Source organism: Lissotriton helveticus, chromosome 3_2 (genome assembly GCF_964261635.1).
Source record: "Lissotriton helveticus chromosome 3_2, aLisHel1.1, whole genome shotgun sequence".
NCBI lineage: Eukaryota > Metazoa > Chordata > Amphibia > Caudata > Salamandridae > Lissotriton > Lissotriton helveticus.
The window spans coordinates 30,450,941-30,470,356 of NC_136062.1; the positions used below are offsets into that span (position 1 = coordinate 30,450,941).

At 45.4% G+C, this 19,416-nt stretch overlaps 1 protein-coding gene across 1 annotated transcript in view; it reads right to left on the reverse strand.

The window, feature by feature from the left end:
• Positions 1 to 1,026: 1,026 nt before the first annotated feature.
• The window catches only part of SQOR (sulfide quinone oxidoreductase), a 186,357-nt gene continuing 167,967 nt past the window's right edge, over positions 1,027 to 19,416 (reverse strand). The window contains exon 10 of the mRNA XM_078684768.1: positions 1,027 to 1,351. Within this exon, the coding sequence (XP_078540894.1) occupies positions 1,291 to 1,351 (61 nt within the window). The 3' untranslated portion in view covers positions 1,027 to 1,290. The remainder of the gene's footprint in view (positions 1,352 to 19,416) is intronic.

The following is a 19,416-nucleotide window of genomic DNA, read 5'->3' on the forward strand; positions in this document are numbered from 1 at the left end:
GAACTGAGGTGGCAAAGTGAGCTAAAGAATGATGATGGATTCAACCCAGAACGATGATGGGTTCAACCCAGATCTGTGACTTGGGAGGTGAGTATCTGAAACTCTTCAGAGCTCCATCCATCATTTCCTTGTGTTAGCTCAGCATTTGTTGGAGTGTCACCATATGAAATTGGTCCGATTTAATGTATAGATTTAGGTCTCTGAGGTCTAGTATAGGCTAGAGAGCCATCCTTCTTGGGAAGCAAAATCAAGATCTACACTTGTCCATGAAGCTCTCACAGCGACATTGCCATTCTAAGAGCAAGAAAGGCATAAAATACAAGATGGCACACCTTCTCCTGCTCTGCACCAAGGATGGGAACTCCATGCTCATTTGTTCTCCTGCACCTTTGGAAGAAACTTAAAACCTATCTCAAGTAAGATCTTGTTTTTGCATTATCATCTCTTCTCAATGCCAGACCACTACTGAATAGTCTTTCAACATCTGTATGCCCCTAACATACAACACTTTTGTGTATAATTCTTTATTGTTTTGCAGTTAGGTATGCGCTTTTTATATAAGCCGAAGTTACCCAACATCTTTAGACCATTTACTCTGCTTCAGAATAAGCAAAGTTACTTGATATTAAAAGCTGTTAATAAGCAAGGAAGATGTGTTTTCAATTTAGACGATCACTTCAGATAGGAAATATGCTTAGTACAATTGAGATGCTATTTCATCTTGCATCTGTGACAAGCCACCTGATCCACTGCTCATAACACTAAATGTTATTCAGGTGGATAATTTAATTTGATCTTCCAGCATGCCCTTATCGTAGACCGATAAACAGCGTGTCGAAAAAAGGACTAGTCATACCTGGAAGGCAATCTTTGATATGGAATCAAAACAGCCCCTTTTGTCACGGAGGCTAAGAAACAGTGGGAGGAGGTGTGCAGTGCAGACGCCCTGCTATGCCTGCCTGGGATAAAAAAGAGCACTTCACATTCTGGTGCGGCCTTGAAAAAAACAAATATATTAATAAAAAATTACAGAACAATAGTTTATTTAAAATAGAGATTTTTAAACAAGCTTTCTGATATATTAAGCACATATTTAATATCTCACAAAGTGCATTGCCTGAAGGTTTTTTTAAAATATTTTTTGAATATTTACTTGATAAAAATAAAACGAGAATGGTAAGTTTCCCAGTGTTTATAAAAAAATGGTAGCGTCCTGTCACAATTTGATTTGTGGCTCACAAGTTATAAAATCAAATTTGGCTTTGATATGCAGGTGTTTAAAGCTGTCCATCACTTTGAGAATCCCAGATGCATTAGCTTTCTTATAGGTGCAGGCCCTCCCCAGTATCCTCTGGAAAAAAAAGAAAAAAAAGCTTGATTAAGTGTTGCATGTAGAACAAATGATTATTTTATTCCAGATGCTTTCAAAAGATTTTATATAAACAGGTATATTTGGACACAATTGATGTTTCAGTGTTTTAAAGGAGAAGTGTGGCTCACTGGTTAGAGGAGGCAGACCCTGATGCAGAGGTCAGACCCGGGACCAGGGTTCAATTCCCGACGCGGCAGGGTCTTGAGCTCAAAATGTCCACGCACTTGATAATTCTCGCCTCTGTGCCTACTTGAATCATGGGTTCACACTCTGCAACTCTGGGCAATAGCTTGCTTAATCTCCACTACGGCCTCACTGTAATGGGATGCCTGGTCTTCACCTTGGGGATGCCCAGTAGGGGTTATCTCGCAGGGAAAGCCAGGACGGGTTCCCAAAGCAAGCGCTAAGAGACCTGTCGGTGATTTGGCGCTATATAAATCGAAATTAACATAACATAACATAAACCGCATTCATGGACCTACCACTAGGATAAGGTTTCATACTTAACTGCGCACCTAGTGAAGCAGGGTGTAAAACAGGTTCTGAAACAACTTATTATCGAAGAACCGAGAAAGTGATGCCAATCAGCAAGAATAAAAAGTGACCTTATCAGAACTGAAATGCTCTTCTTAATAAAAGGAACAGTGTACAGTAGATGACACGTCACACCACCATAAAGCATACAATTCATTAGAAATGGAAAGATAGCTTGTTAGTAATAACACAATCCAGATATCCAACACGTCAGACATTATCCAGACCTAGGTACCCAGCGCGTACCTGAAGCTCAACTCAACCAAGACAGAATTCCTGTGATTTACCAAAAAAAAACAGACAAGATACATTAACAAACCTTTCTCAATTACATTAACTTTGATGGCTTTGAACCTCATCTCTCATCAAACGCCAAGTCACTTAGAATCACCCTGCACACCAACCTCACCCTGAAGGAACACATTGCCAAAAATACAAAGACGGCCTGCTAAAAGCTCTCTTTTCTAAAGAAAGTGAAGTTGTTTCTAACAGAAAGCGACTTCAGAAATGCTGGTCAAGCCCTCATACTCTCACCCTTGGATGGTGGTAATGCCCTACTCCATGGCCCCACAGACGTCACACTGGCACCCCTTAGAGACATCTTATACACTGAAGCATGTCTCATCCAGGGTCTGTATAAATATGATCACATCACCCACCTCCCCTTGCCTGCCAGCACCATCTTCAAAACCAGCTGCATCATTTACAAAGCCATCATAATCAGCCCCTCGATTGTCAAGCTCAACATGCCCATAATCTCTGGTTGTTCTTGGCACATACGCAGCCAGGACATCATCCGACCGCAGACTAGGAAGTATAAAAAAGAATAAAAACAAGACAGGAGGCCTTTTGCATCCATGTACCCATATCAATCAGGACCACCCCAACGCTGTTCCAATTTAAGAAAAAGTTGATAACTCACAGTTTTAAAGAACACTACATCACAATGCATGGACCATTCACAATCCAGCGTCCTCCTCTATTACTTGTTGACTTTATGCTTTTCTTTGACACTTTACAGTGCTCCACTGCCTTTTGGCCAGGTTTAAGCTATAGAAATACCATATGCAAACATACACAAGTGGCTTTATTGCTCCTGCCAGCAGAGAACAGATTTAGTTCAAGTAGTTTTTAATAGCTGGTACTGTGGAGATGTCATGGAGGAGTGTTCTGTGCTGGATTTCTACAGAGTTGCACTGACTTGCACAGAGGTTCTTACTATTGCATGGGACCTTATTCAAGCTTGGAACACAGTGCAAATCATCTCACATTAAGTGTGCTTTATTGATGTTGCAATAGTACTTTTGCCACATGGGTTCTGTGTTCAACGCATCAGGGTTATATTTTTACATTACATTATTTTTAAATTAGTAACATGGCAAAGAGCTATAGCGCATCATAATGTGTTAGACAAAATCACTTCTACTCTTGTGATATATAGACATGCAAGTATTGTAAGCCTAGAATGTCCTGCCTTGAAATCAGTGTGTGGGAATAAAAACAGGCCACAGCCGCTGGCATTTTTATGCCACAGGAATAGGATCCCTCAATCTGTTCAAACAACTGTCAAGTCAGTGTACAAATAATATTATTGATCCACATGGAAAATCATCAGTCTCCACAACCATCATTATGTCACTTTCATGGTATCAGTAAGATTTAACAACAACGGTCCTTGAAATCCTACACATAATGTGTGTGATTAGAAGAACTCCTTCATCAGGTGCAGTTAGTGACAGCTGTCAAAGAGCAGCAGTATGGTTATGGTTATGGTTAGCCAGTTAAGCCCCGATCTCCTGATTATTAACACTTTAGGTCACATATGCACTGTTCAATATTTTAAATTTCCATTGGTGTGTTAAGTATTCATGTCAGGAATTCCATGTTACTTCCGGGTTTTTTGTTGTTTCTTGTTAGGTTGTGAGGGCAACTCATTCCAGAAGAGAAGTTTATGAAAGAAGCTGAACGTTACTTTTCGCGGAAATAACCCTCGCTTGTAACCTTTGGCCACAGAACCGTAAACACAACTTTCTGTTCCAAAAACTGTGTCAAGCTTCAAGAGCAGGCGTCCTCGATTACAAACGTTCACATCTCATAAATTGACTTTTGACATCTTGAAAGGTAACAAATACCTGTGTTGCATGGCTAACTGTTATCAACAATGGGGTAGGGAAGCAGGGCATGAGGTAAGCAAGGACTGGGGAACATAGCTGCCAAGGTTTCAAATTGCCATGTGTGACCTTTTTATAATCTCAGTGCAATTATGAGTGACATTTCAACGACTATGAGTGACACTTTCTCGCAAGCAAAAAATCATGCAATGAAGACGAGGGAAACTTCTAAATATCAGAAATTACAGCCATTTGAGCAACAAGAAACTCCAAGAAGTTCTAGAAACTGCTGCAGAGCACCAGTAAAGGAAGGGCACTAACCCTAGTGCTCCCTCCTGTAACCTGACTTACTGTAAACGAATGCATAACCATGATATTAAACAAGCCTTTCAGTAGAAGTACTTTATAAAAATTCTGTGTACATATGCTGACACATGCACAGTTAAATACAAAAATACTTACTGGATGCAACAGATTGTTATTTGCATAAAATAAATAATATTCTTTTAAAGTCCATATGTACAGGACTGAGGGGGGGTGGGAGGATTTAAGCGAGTCATAATGACCCCCCACAGGATGATGAGAGAGAGCAGAGAGCCCTGACAAAACACACACCACCCTTAGTCTGAAGATAAACACTCTCAGTTAGTACTGGTGCCCAAGAAGGATGACCAGACATAGCCGCCCTGAGGCCTGCTGAGATTATACTGTGTGAATTTGAAATTAAATCAGATCTTGCAGATAAACCTCCGAAGGATGACGAGCCCAGAGCAGCCCAGTGCCTCAAATTATCACATCTCATCTGCAGTGAGTGCCAGACTGTCATAACGAACCCCCCACAACCCCCGCCCGGCCCCACAGGATGATGAGAGCATAGACCCCTGGCAAAACAAGCACCTCCCGTAGTTTGGAGATAAACCCTCTCAGTTAGTACTGGTACCCAATGATAACCTCAGTAGGATGACAAGACAGAGCAGCCCTGCAGATTACTGTGAATTTTAAATGAAATCAGATCTTACAGATAGAAGGATGACGAGATAGAGCAGCCCTGCCTGCAGATTTAACTAGTGTGTCTGAAATTAAAATGATCAGATCTGCATAACTAAAGCAGAAAACAGGCTACTTGTCTGCATTTGAAATTCGTCCTTGCATAAGAAACCTAAAGGCTGATTGAAACAGAGTGCTACTTTCCCGTTCCTTAAAAGTTGGGCAGATGATAAAACTAAACTCACAGTATCATGGCCCCTGTGGCGTTTATCATATTTACCTCCTTTTATTTAGAGCTCTCAGAAAATATATTGTTGCAAACCAACTACATTGGTTTATGAATAATATTTCTTAATTGTATTTTTAGTCTGGCTGCTGAGACCATCCCATTCCACAATGCCCTACAGGTTAATGCAAGCTCTAGGTTCGAGGAAGTCTAGACGTTCCATTCATCCGGTATGTAAACTTCTGTGACGACAGAAGAAGGACCAGAATCCGTGTTTATGACTCACTGGCAGGTGTGCAGAGGCCTGGAGGTGCCCGGTACTAAGGCAACAGTTTAGTTGTAGCAGAGGGGTTCGTGGGTATTAGCAGACCATGATAGATCGGCGGGCTCAGAATTGTAAACAATTCAAGCTTGCATATACTGGAATACTGCGCTTCAGGGCGCTGTTTGACATTTTACAACATCCAGTATTTATAGTCAGTGGCAGCAGGCTGCAGCCTGGTGTCAGCGTGGCCAAGTACTTACTTGAACTTCAGTTTAGAGCTGACTGTCTGTGTCTACCGTGTCCCGGTCCGGCGGCCACAAAGCACAGCACACTGCATGTGCACTGAGACTGACTCCACGGCCGGGCCTGCGCCTGCGCCTGCGATCCTGCCTATGAGGCGCCGCGCGGAGGCTGGCCATGATGCAGAGTGAAGTGAGTAGTCTGCTCTGTCGATGCTGACCTCGGCTCCTGTGCTGGTCCAACGCGGCAGGGTATAATTTATGCGCAGACAGCAGCACTGTGCACCAGGACTGATTCGAGTCCCCCGCGCTTCTGTTCAAACATCACTTCCTCCTGTGTTCAGGACGTGACGGAAGTCACATCCAGATAATCCCCCACGGTGCCACACAGCCAGTAGCAATCCCTGCTGAGGGCAGGCCCCGCCCCAGGTGATTCTCGGCAATTCGTCAGCCGCGCCGCGTCAAGATATGCGGCCAGGCTGCAGGGAAGATATTTAATTTGAAACATTGTAGCTAGCACTAGACTCAGCCAGAACTGAGCTGACATGATCAAACAGTTAATTCAGCATTCTGAGCCAGCTGCCTGCTGGCAAGTCGGACAGTCCGGGGAGTACAGAGCTGGCGCACTGTGTCATAGGCGCGAGCTTCAGGAACCAGTTTCAGAGTGGCATTAAAAATGCGTGACAACGCATTTCAGTGCGGTGATGCGGAACACCACACTGAAATGCGTTAGTGTCACACCATATGCGTGACACTTGGCAGGCCTGGGGGAAGAGGACATGAGAACAGTTAAAAAAAAAACCACAGAACGTGGATGGGGACAGGGTAAGCAACAATTGGTAGCAGGGGGACAGAAGGTGACAGTGGGGACAGAGTAAGTAAAGATTGGAAGGGCACCGCACTGGATAAGACATCTGTACTTTGGCCATGCTCCAGGGGAGGGACAAACGCTGGAAGAACAAGTGAAGTTGGCCCTCACTGATCAAAGAGGCATGTACATGAGAGGCACAATGAAAGCAATCAATGGTACTCAATTAGCGGTCTCTAAGCCCCCTGTTAGTAAAATAAAATGTCTCGCAAGCAACAGCTCATGCGGTATCTCATGCAAGACATAAAAATGACACAGTTGGTCAAGAAAGAATTAAAGGTGTAAGCCAAAAAAGTGGGCCAAAAGAGGTAACAAATGGTAAAATAAAATAACATATGAGTTAATTCAAAGATGAAAGAAAGTTATGTGGTTGTCATCTGTGTAACAAAGTCGGACCTTACTATTATATTGGCTGCCTGGGGCTGGTGTTGCACACATTTCTGAGGTTTCCATCACAGATCAGAGTTGTTGAGTCATCCTGTAATAATGTCTTGAGGGTTCAGCTTCGCCCACAAGATAGATGAGTATAATTTGTGGGGTGCGAGGTTGCTGCTAACATCCATTTGAAAACAGATAATTTGAGGAAAATGAAGGGACGGCCGGCCTATTCCAGGTTTTTTAGTCATTTCACAAGAGTCACAAAGTGACTTTCCTTTTTTTTAATTTTATTTTTATTGAGTTTTTTTAACACATTTTATGCAAGAAAGGCAGAGTAAAAAACAAAGATATGAGCAAAAAAAGGAAAAAAAAACCCATTAACTTGCAAAAACAACAGCAGAGAAAACAGAAGATAACAAAGGCAGTTTCCCATTAAATCAAGCCCGTGACTGGGGCCCAGATCTTAATGCCAATGGTCCTCTTTTTCCGACCATTGGTCCTATATAAAGCCAATTCAAGATTATACATTGCTAGAAGACGAGCACGCCATGTGGCAAAGGATGGGGGATCGGGGCTGATCCAATCGTGCGTAATAGATGCTCGCACTAGTGCCATACAAATAAATACAAAGCTTTTTCTGTAGTCAGACCATACATTAGGACAATCATCTGATGTTACACCTAACACAACCAATTCCCCAGTTATATTTACCGGCGTGCCCAATAAAAGTCCCAAAAATTGTTCAATGGAGGAAAATAAATCAGATAGTTTTGGCCAAGCAAAAAACATATGCACGGCGTCAGCAGCCACTGCACCGCATCTGCTACAAGCGGTCCCAACGGTTGTTCCACATTTGGCTATCTTGCCAGGCGTGTAATACAAATCGTAGAGAAAGTGACTTTCCTACTGGAGTACAGCATCTTTTAATTTATTTCCATAGCAGGTCTTCTCTGAGAAGGAGATTTTTTTGTTCTTATAATGGTACTAAGAATAGTGCAATTTGACCTTTGCAAGTGAGTAGAAAAGCCCTTTCCAAAAGTCAGCCATTTATACGGATTGCTTTGTGACATTTTCCATGCAGAAGATGAAGGCAGCACTAAAAAATGAAGGGTGATGACTGTGCACTATTACAGTGGTATCAAATGGTCCCCAGGAGCACCAAAGTGAAAACCTTGTCAATGACCTATCAAGATGCCCAAAAGCTTTGTCATATGCATATGCTGCAATTCTTTCTTCTGAACATCAGGGAATATGTTTGTATTGAAAGAGACTAATTCTTATTAGGTTAGGTAATGCAACCCAGCTACACCTGATGATCAAAAACAGAGCTGTGTTAATGAGGGATGTCCAATGCCCGCCCTGGAGGATTGGATCTGCACCAGATATTCATATATCGACGCAAGAGGAGTTTCCATACAGTAAATCGATGTGTAACTCCTCTACAGACTCAGTGGCGCTATTTTGGGACCCCTCATAAGCATGCGATAGGTGTGTATTAATAGCTTTATATAGCGTGGATCATGTGTGTGCAGACACCAGAGCACTTTACATTTTGCAGTTACAAACAATGACAATTGGAAAACAGTGCAGTGCAGCTCGTAATACACTATTACACGAAGACATGCATTATTAATAGAAGAGCGTACTTCTGGTATCGCTCACGATTAGGAGATATAGTCTTCTTTTACTCTTTAGATTTTGGGTAAATGGCCTTAGAGACTTTTGGCATTGAAGTTTTCTCTTGTTTTGAGATAGTTTAAATAAGGGTCTCCGGGCTCTGTTTTCATATTTATAATGGTTTCACTTTAGGATGTGTGGTGTGCGCTCTAGTCTACGAGCGTGAACGCGATGACGCGTCACGCTGTAGATGAGAGCGGAAGGCGCACGCATGCGCAGAAGAGACTTTAGTGAAGGCGTGAAACGGGGATTTGTCAGTTAGCGACCGGAGCTCATCCTGATAAGATGCTCGGCGCTTTATGCTTGTAATAACTTTGCTCACTTTAAATAAAACGGTTCTTCACCATACAGAGGCTCCAAGTGTCTAGTGTGGGGGCAAGGAAGGAACATTATATTGGCGACGAGGCTGGGACACGAACACCACCGAGCACAGTGGAAAGGAGCAACCACCCTCCATCAGCCCTACACCAGCCAGTGGGAAGAACAGCAACCTGCAACCAGCACAAGCGTAAAGCGTGGCAGCAGCGCAATAGCACGACGTGCCAGGACACTAGCCACAAGGAATCAGGTCAGTGCTGCCCTAGGGACAAGAGCCTATAACCCAGCACCCTGGCAACCAAAGGCACCATCCCACAACCAGAGGAGGGGGTGCAAACAGACAACCCCACGCAGGCAATAAGGGATAATACCCCAGGCAGTCCCAGAGGTCAAGGCGACACTGCAGGGAGCGCAGGAGCATCCAGCGTCCCCGACCAACCCAGAGCCCAAGCAGTAGATCACAGAGGCGAGGCCAAGATGGCGAACCAAGCTTCGGCCCTGATGGCCCCCATCCCATTCCTACCCAGACCAGGGGAACCCCAGTTAAAATGGGAGGATTGGAGAGAATACTTTAAGAACTACATAGAGGCACGAGAGGACGACAATGGAGAGGAATACACACCAGAAAGAAAAAAGAGATTGTTACTCCACAATCTAGGCCCGGAGGGGGTGAGAGTGTTCGCAAACATCGTGCCCAAGGAGAGGGATGCAACAGAGACGGACGTCTTCAAAAATGCATTGGATGACCTGGACAACCACTACCGCCCTGCAGTGTGTGTCTCAATAGACCGCTACAATTTCCAACAAAGGAAGCAAGAGGCTGGCGAGTCAATAGACGACTACGTGGCTGCGCTCCGACGTCTGGCCATCACATGCCGATATGGGGCTCTACAGGAGGAGTATATTAAAGACCAGATAGTCATGCATACCACCAACAGGGCTGTCCAGGACAAACTATGGGCACAGAATGAGACCTCACTCAAGGAAGTCATAGCGATGGTAAAAAAGGCAGAAATGTGGAAACGCTGCGCAGATGCGGCCAAAAGAGAAAGCACACAGAGGCAGATGATTAACAAGATAGACGAGGCCTCAACATCCAACAGACAAAAAGGATATTATGGAGAACAAAGGAAGGAGACCAAATGGACCGGGAAACAGACCGGCCGCCCTAGCACAGACAGCAAATTCTCTTGCTATAGATGTGGCAGCGCAGCGCACTCGGCTCAGGATAAACGTTGTCCTGCGTTTCGCGCCAGATGCGCGTTCTGCGGCCTGGTCGGCCATTTTGAAAAGGTATGCCGCAAGAAGGGGAAGAGGACCACCGTCAAGTGTGTGGAATCAGCGACGTCAGAAGTCAGTGAGGAAGACGACCTAGAAGACGGAGAAATGGTACTGTGTATAGAGGATCAAGTATTGGAGGTGACAGGGAAACGCAGAGATAAGCCCCGCACGGACATGCTCATAGGGGGAGTGAAAGTACATGTGGCTGTCGACTCAGGTTCTCCCTGGACCATAGTACAAAGATCCATATGGGACGAAGATTTTGCACCAGTTGTTGGGCCGGACCTACTGCCACCAGACATCAGGCCCATCTCATACACAGAGAACGCCATCCCCTTGGTGGGCTGCCGAGACTTCAAGTTTGAATTTAGGGGGGAGGTCAGCCACCTGCACTCTGTACGTCGCAGAGAAGGGCCCAGCGGTACTTGGATGGAGAGACGCTGGGGATCTAGGGATCATACTCAATCCCGGCGGGAAAGAACAGATACTCTTAACGGATGAGTGGCCCCTCACGAAAGAAGAAGATTGGAAATCTGCCTACCCCAAGGTATTCGAGGGTACGGTAGGAAAACTGGACAAATTCGTCCACAAAATGGTCCTCAAGGAGGGAGCAATACCAGTGACGCACAAAGTCAGGAACATCCCCATATCCACCAGCGAAGCTGTGCAACAGGAACTGCAGAGACTGGAGAACCAAGGCATCATAGAGCCAGTGGACAGTTCGGAGTGGTTGTCCCCCTTAGTGGTGGTCAAGAAACCTAATGGGAAGGTTCGTCTCTGCGTGGACCTCCGCGAGCTCAACAAATGCCTCATTGTGGAGAAGTTTCCCCTTCCCAGAATGGAGGAGATGTTGGCAAGAACAAAAGGTATCACCCATTTCTCCACCATAGATCTCACGTCTGCATACCATCAGATTGAGCTGCATCCCACGAGTAGAAAGTACACCTCCTTCATCACGCCCTTCGGATGCTATCAATTCCGCAGGATGCCCTTTGGGCTGGCGTCCGCAGCGGCTGTATTTCAAAAGTTGATGCATCGGTTGTTTAAGGACATCTCAGGAGTGCAGTATTTCCAGGATGATATTCTGGTAATGGGCTCCACCAAAGGGGATCATGACAGCAAACTAACCAGGGTCCTCGAAGTGTTACAAAACAAAGGCTTAACCGCGGAGTGGAGCAAATGTAAGATTGGGATGCCCTCAGTCACGTACTTGGGACACGAAATTGGAACACATGGTATATCTCCGAAGGAACAAAATGTGAGGGCCATCAAGGATGCCAAAGCCCCGAGTACCAAGGAGGAAGTGCGGTCATTCCTTGGAATGGCCGAGTATTATAGCAAGTTCGTGAGACACTTTGCCACCAAAACGTACAGATTGCGACAGCTCATCAGAGACAAGGTGAAGTTTGAATGGGACATGGAAGCGCAAAATGAATTTGAGATGGTAAAGGACTGCATTAGCCAAGCCGTTCCCTTGCAGGGATACGTCTCCGCAGGCAACACCATCGTGACGACGGATGCAAGCGACAAAGGCTTAGGGGCAGTGTTGGCACAAGAGAGGGAGGATGGATCTGTGGAAACCATCAGTTTTGCTTCACGTGCTCTCTCCCCGACGGAACAAAGGTACAGTGTCATCGAAAAAGAGATGCTGGCAGTCACTTGGGCCATGGGCAAATTTCGACAGTTCATTTGGGGAACCAGGTTCAAGCTCCAAACGGATCACAAGCCCCTGGTCAAGGTCCTGACGTCCTCGGGCCATGACACTGCGACCCCAAGAATTGCAAAAATGACACTAAAACTACTAGATTACACGTATGACGTGGAGTATCTGCCAGGAACTCGAAACAGGGTGGCAGATTATCTCAGCCGAGCTTCTGCAATGGAGGAAGCGCCGGAGGTGGTCCCGGACAAAGAGGAGATGGTAGCCAGCATGGAAGACCATGAGGTGACGATTAGCCGTCAAGAATGGGCGGCTGCTTACGAACAAGACGCGGAGAAAGTAGAGATAAAAAGACACCTTACGTCTGGATGGCCGGACAAGAGGAAGCTCACAGAAGGAGTACGGAAGTTCTACGAGATGAGAGAAGAACTGTCCTTGAGCGATTCAGGGGTCTTTCTATACAGAGGAGAAAGGGTAGTACCACCTGAAATCCTGATACCCAGATTATTGAAACAACTACACGAAGGACATCTGGGCATCGTAAAGACAAAGGCACGAGTCAAGCAAATGTATTGGTGGCCAGGCATGGATACCCAAATAGAAAGGCAAGTAAGAGAGTGCGGACAGTGCCAAGGAGCGGACAAAATACTTCGACCTCTCAGACCAGCCGTGGGAAAGTTCGAGACCCCTCAAAACCCCTGGGAGAATGTGGCCATTGACATACTCGGGCCCGTCCTGGATAGCAGAGGAGTGAACAAATATCTGTGTGTAGTCATAGACAAGTATTCGAAATGGCCTGGAGTCGATATACAAGAATCCATGGACACTGACACAGTGCTGAAGTTCTTGACGTCCTTGTTCTTAAGAGAAGGAATACCAAAATCTATACTTAGTGATAACGGACCGCAGTTCGTCTCGGACAAGTGGATGCGATTCATGAAGAGGAATGGGATTGAGTCGAAACACACAGCCATCTACCACCCAGCATGTAACGGCCAAGCAGAACGGTTCAACCGTGTGCTAATGGGCTCCATACAAGCAGCCATCTCGCAAGGAAAAGACTGGGAGACCGAAGTAATGAGCATGCTATGGGCTTACAGGATCACCCCCACGGGGGTGGGGTACAGCCCCTTCCAAGTGCTGAGAGGCCGACTTCCATTCACCCGGGACAACGTAGTGTGGAGGGAGAAACCTATCACCAGCAAGTGGTCCCCGGCTGTGGTTCAACACAACCTTGAGAAAGCCCAGAAGATTTATGCGGCCCATTATGACAAACGACGCAACACGAAGGAAACAGAGCTGGAAGAAGGAGAATGGGTCAGGGTCAAGCTTCCCACCTTACAAAAGAAAGGAGAAAGCAAGTATAGTCAACCCTTACAGGTCAAGGAAGTGCGAGGCAGGGCAGCTCTCCTCAGCGACGGCAAAGTGTGGTCCCAAGACCGCATGGCCAAAGTTAACAAGATTGTAACGTGGCCCAAATCAGAGATGGAGGAGATACAGGTGGGGTCCGAGGAAATAAGGCCTCCCTTTATGCATAACGCAAACGACCTGTTGGAAGGAGTAGGAAAGGACAGAGAAATGGAAACTCCTACCACAGAGTCTACCAATGAAGATGATACACCTGCCGGCGAAGAACAGGGAGAAGATCAGAGAGACGGTGAGAGATTACTGGGAGAGAGAGCGATGGAGGAAAAGATGCCGGTAAGGTACACCCGCAGCGGCAGGGCAGTTAATGTGCCTTCCAGATATAGAGACTTTGAAATGAGTGGACACTAGAACTGAGACTGGTATGGCTAACCGTGTTAATGTTAAAGGGGGGAGATATGTGGTGTGCGCTCTAGTCTACGAGCGTGAACGCGATGACGCGTCACGCTGTAGACGAGAGCGGAAGGCGCACGCATGCGCAGAAGAGACTTTAGTGAAGGCGCGAAACGGGGATTTGTCAGTTAGCGACCGGAGCTCATCCTGATAAGATGCTCGGCGCTTTATGCTTGTAATAACTTTGCTTACTTTAAATAAAACGGTTCTTCACCATACAGAGGCTCCAAGTGTCTAGTGTGGAGGCAAGGAAGGAACATTATAGGATGTGCTGCAAAAACAACCATATGATGGTTTACTATCTTCTCAGAAGGGCTTTCCCAAGGCTTAGCCTCTGGCGTTTCTATACCCTCCTCTTGTTGGTGCATTATAGACTAGTGTGCAGCAATATACATTAAGCCTGTTGCTGGTTGCTTTGCTACCGGTTCTTAAAATTACAAATATGTATTGCAGTGCAGTTGTAAATGTGTAACAAAAATGCAAATGCATGAAATGTAATGTAAAATGCATGAGAAGCAATGTCCATTTGATGCAATGCGCTCGATCATAACCCAGCTAGGTTTGCGCTCGTACATACATACATGCATGCATCCTGCACATCATCTTAACTGAGGAACGTAGTCATACTACTAAGCACGTATCCAAAATATTTATAACAAGCACATGTTAACAATCATAGTTTTAATAAATCCAACCTACGTTTTAACCATACTGCAAATCCAAGGCGTTTCAATCGTAAATTTGTTATCAAAATAATATGAAGTGAACTAAGTTTCCACTCTACACACCCCTTCTTGGGAAGTCCAGAAAACTGTGAGTTAGCGTTTTACCACTGGACACAGATAGTAATAAAGGAAGAATACCTTTGCAAATCCATGCTGTAGGAGCCTGAGCTGTGCTGTGGATTATTAAGCATTCCTCCCACACATTCATCAAGTTTATATCTAGAAACTGAGAGCTGCACGAATTGTTGTATAGAATTTATAATGCCAACATGGCCACGCAACTAAACTGCAGTGGGTAGCAACAACAAAAGTGCAGGAAACGACATGGGAGGAAGCAAAGCAACAATGGGCAACCAAAAACGCGGGAAGACGGATGGGGGAACCAGCAGTGACGAAGAAAAAATAACGAATTCTCAATCTTAGAGCATTCAGCGGAAGAATACTAATTAAAATAGCAATCAGTAATTGGTCCATGCTCCACGGAAAGGTGAAATAAACAAAGAGAAAGTGAAACCAGAATGGTCTAAAAAATTAGGAGCCAGCAAAAAAGACTGACAATGAAACCAACGAATGGTAAGCAATGGTCAGGCTCCAAGTAACTTTTAAATTAAAGTCCACAAAAGGTTTCACAAGCAACAGTGCATGTGCTGGCTCAGGCAAGTCCCAAGGCTCATACTTGCTGAAGAGATGTACCCTGAAACATTCACACTGTGGTGTAACTAAATCAACGTTCAACAATCCTGTCTGACTACTGCGTCTTAAGAGTTCTCTTCGTATTTCTCTTGTTCTTTTTTATATTGTAGTACATTACATATTATCATGGGAAAAGTTGTTGAACTTCATAGACCCAGAAAATGGATGTAGGACTTGGCCTTTTTGGCTAAAGTTCCCTAAACTTTTTGCTTTCCGCCAAGACCGGTTTCCTGACAGAGTTGCCAATTCAGATGCTTTGGGTACTTTGCCACTGCTGATCAGAGTCAAAGTCCCTGTGTAAAGTGCAATGGCGATTGGCTGGCCATGATTTGTATGTATGCTTTACTGGTAAAGTCCCTAGTGATGTGCACAGTGTGTGCAAGGGATAGTAATGCCAAGGTGCGCAGAGAAGAGAACTCAGGCCTTCAGTGGAGGGCCTGTGCGCAGAGTGCTAAGTTTGCATGTTGTCCTGACAAGTGTAACCACTTGTCAGGCCTTGCTTTTCCCTTTGAGTACACCGTGGACACCCCTGTGGTAGGTCCTAGGTAACCCCTGTGCAGGGTGCAGTGTAGGTAAAAGGCAGGATATATACTGAGGTGTGTGCTATGTCCTGACAGTGAAAAACACTCCATTGCGTTTTCACTGGTGAAAAGCCACTCTGCCCATAGGACAGAATAAGGGAGGCTGGGTACTGTATTTTGTTAGCCTAGTTTCCTGTAAGTTTATAATGGAGAGGTGAAGTTTAGTATGTATGAACTAACAGTGTTATAACATCTTTATATGAAGGTGGTTTTGTAACTGTGAGTTCATAAACCACTCTTTTAGAAAGTGGCTGAGTTTTGCGCTTTAAGAATTTCTGTGTGTCTCTGCAGAATGTGGATTGACTGTCTGGATCTGAGAGCTGAGAGGTGCGAGGAGCTGGGAGAGGTGTTGACCCAGGGAGGGGTTAAGATGGCACCAGGCTTTCCTGCATCTGGAGAGTGGGGGAGGAGAAGCCAGGGAGGTGAAAAGGCCTGGGCTGGCGCTATAAACCAATTGACCCATCTCCTGCTGAGTGATTAAGGATCCAGACCCCCAGTATCAAAGGGAGAAAGGTGACACTGGGAGGGAGACACCCAGAACTGATTTAGGCAGGGGTCAGGGACCCCTGAGCACAACGAACTTCATAGACATTGAGGGGTATAACTAAGAGAGCTGAAACCCCTGAACGTTGGAATGAAACAGAAATGGATTGAGACAGAAAAGGCCTGGACCCTTTTTTGTGGTGAAGAGGAACCTCTGCTAAAGAAGGAGTAACTGAAGAGACTGCTGGGAAAAGACCAATCCTTGCTGTGTGATCTGGGGCTGGTCTGCACTGGGTCCCCCTGCTTGACGAAGACTGTGCTTCGTGCTGTGTCTTGTAACCCCTAAGGCCCGAGGTGAGCTGGCTCCCTGTTTGGAAACACAGGAACATAAAAGTTTCTGGAGAAGTTTCAAGTGACGCAGTGGGTGCGTGTTGTGGCAGCTGGAGGCCCTCGGAAGGTGTGCCCTGTGATCTTGGACACACGGAGGAGAAGTGAGACTCAGATGCACGTGGTGCGTGTCGTGGTGCACAGGAGGCATTAGGAAGGGCGCCTGGTCAACGTGTGCACCCAAGTTGAAGTGAGTATCGGACCCGCTTGGTGCGTGTCGTGGTGCACCGCAGGTGTTAGTGAAGAGTGCCTGGTCAGCGTGTGCACCGAAGCTGGAGTGAGACTCGGATGCGCAGAGTGCGTGTCTTGGTGCACCGCAAGCGCTGGTGAGGAGCGTCTGGTCGGCGGGTGCATCAAAGGTGGAGTGTGTCTCGGACGCGCAGGGTGCGTGTCGTGGTGCGCAAACGGCAGCGGCAAGGAGCGCCTGACCAACGTGAGCATCGGAAGTGGAGTGAGCCTTGGACATGCAGGGTGCGTGTCGGGGTGCATCAAAGGCGTTAGTGAAGAGCGCCTGGTGAGCGAGTGCACCGGAGAAGTGATGAGGCTCGGACACGGTGAACATGTCGAGATGCGGCCGAAGGCGTTGGTGAAGAGTGCCTGGATATCGGGGCACCGGAGTTGGAGTAAGTCTCAGTGAAGCAGCGTGCGTGCTTGGGAAACAACCTTTACAACGCAACTTTTACAACGAACTACCATTACAACGAAACTTTTACAACGCAAAAACTTATACAACGCATACCATTACAACGCAGGATTTTACAACGCAAGTACCTTTACAACGCATACCATTACAACGTAAGTATTGGTAAGTATATAATTATTTTTAAAATATTATATGTTTGGGTTTTTGGGTAAAGGGGTATTTTTAGGGTTCAGGGTCAGTTTTCAGTTTTTGGGTAAAAGGGTATTTTTAGGGTTCAGGGTCAGTTTTCAGTTTTTGGGTAAAGGGGTATTTTTAGGGTTCAGGGTCAGTTTTCAGTTTTTGGGTAAAGGGATATTTTTAGGGTTCAGGGTAAGTTTTCAGTTTTTGGGTAAAGGGGTATTTTTAGGGTTCAGGGTCAGTTTTCAGTTTTTGGGTAAAGGGGTATTTTTAGGGTTCAGGGTCAGTTTTCAGTTTTTGGGTAAAGGGGTATTTTTAGGGTTCAGGGTCAGTTTTCAGTTTTTGGGTAAAGGGGTATTTTTAGGGTTCAGGGTCAGTTTTCAGTTTTTGGGTAAAGGGGTATTTTTAGGGTTCAGGGTCAGTTTTCAGTTTTTGGGTAAAGGGGTATTTTTAGGGTTCAGGGTCAGTTTTGGGTTTTTGGGTAAAGGGGTATTTTTAGGGTTCAGGGACAGTTTTGGGTTTTTGGGGTACAGGGTTAATTTGTAAAAATAAAATAAAATAATATTTAAATTAAATTAATTAAATGTAATTAAATAAAAATTAATTATATTTTAATAATTTAAATTAATTTAAATTAAAAAAAATATTTTTAGGGTTCAGGGTCAGTTTTGGGTTTTTGGGGTACAGGGTTAATTTGTAAAAATAAATTAAAATTATATTTAAATTAAATTAATTAAATAAAATTAAATAAAATTTAATTATATTTTAATAATTAAAAATAATTTATATTAAAAAAAATATTATATACTTACCAATATTTACGTTGTAATGGTATGCGTTGTAAAGGTACTTGCGTTGTAAAATCTTGCGTTGTAATGGTATGCGTTGTAAAAGTTTTTGCGTTGTAAAAAATTCGTTGTAATGGTAGTCGTTGTAAAAGTATGCGTTGTAACGTCATACATCCTGCGTGCTTGGGTGCAACCTGGGACTGTGGTGGTGATGGGCTGATCATTGTGTACACTGGAAGAGAGTGAGTCTCTGCAGCGTGGTGAGTGTGTCTTGGTGCCAACTGAGACCGCAAGGAGGAGTGCCGTGTGAGCGTGCACTCGGAGTCGACGTGAAGTCCCATCAGCGTTGTGTGCGCGGCTTCTCAGGGGTGTTGGGTACGTGTGCTCTGCGGCCGCCTGAGACCTTCCTAACAGTTGCGGCCCGGACCAGCAGCCCCAGAAGAGCTGAGCTGCCAGGCCGAGCAGCTGAGGCCTGTTGAGAGAGTTCTGCACAGCAGGCCCAGGTCAAGGAAGGAGGAGAGAAGAGTAGGGTCACACCCCCCAGGTAACGTGGATTGCTACCTGGGTGGGGTGCGGGCTCGGAGGGACACTCGCTCGGCCTCTCACTCCTTCTGACGACGTGAGCCTTTTGCTTCGGCTCAGAGTGAGGCCCGTACTGACGAAAGGAGCGGCAAGTACAGGTGCCAGAGTAATAAGCTGTGCTCTGTGTCGTTGTTGAACCGTATGGGGGGCAGCTGTTATCGAAGAGGCTGATTATCGCAGAACACATTGCCAATATTGCTGCTAACGAACTGCTGGACTGTCTTAGGATGCCTGACATTATTATTGCCTAACCAAGTACACGATTGTAGCGCTACGCATTGCATTAATTCTCCCTTGCCAAGTACATGATTGTAGCGGCCCGCATTGCATTCTTTCTTCTTTGCAAAGTACATGATTGTTGTTACGCATAGCAATTTTCCTTAACTTCAAAGTACAAGATTGTAGTGGCCCACATTGCATTGTTCCTTCATTGCAACGTACGTGATTTGGGTGGTACGCATTGCACTATTCCTTCATTTCGCGGTACATAAAGGTAGCGGTATGCATTGCATTATTTCTCCCATTGCAGGTACCGGGGTGTATCGTTACGCATTGTGTTATATCTCCTTTGCCCAGCACAGGATTATATCGTTACACAGTGCACTACTGTTTGTCTATTGCAA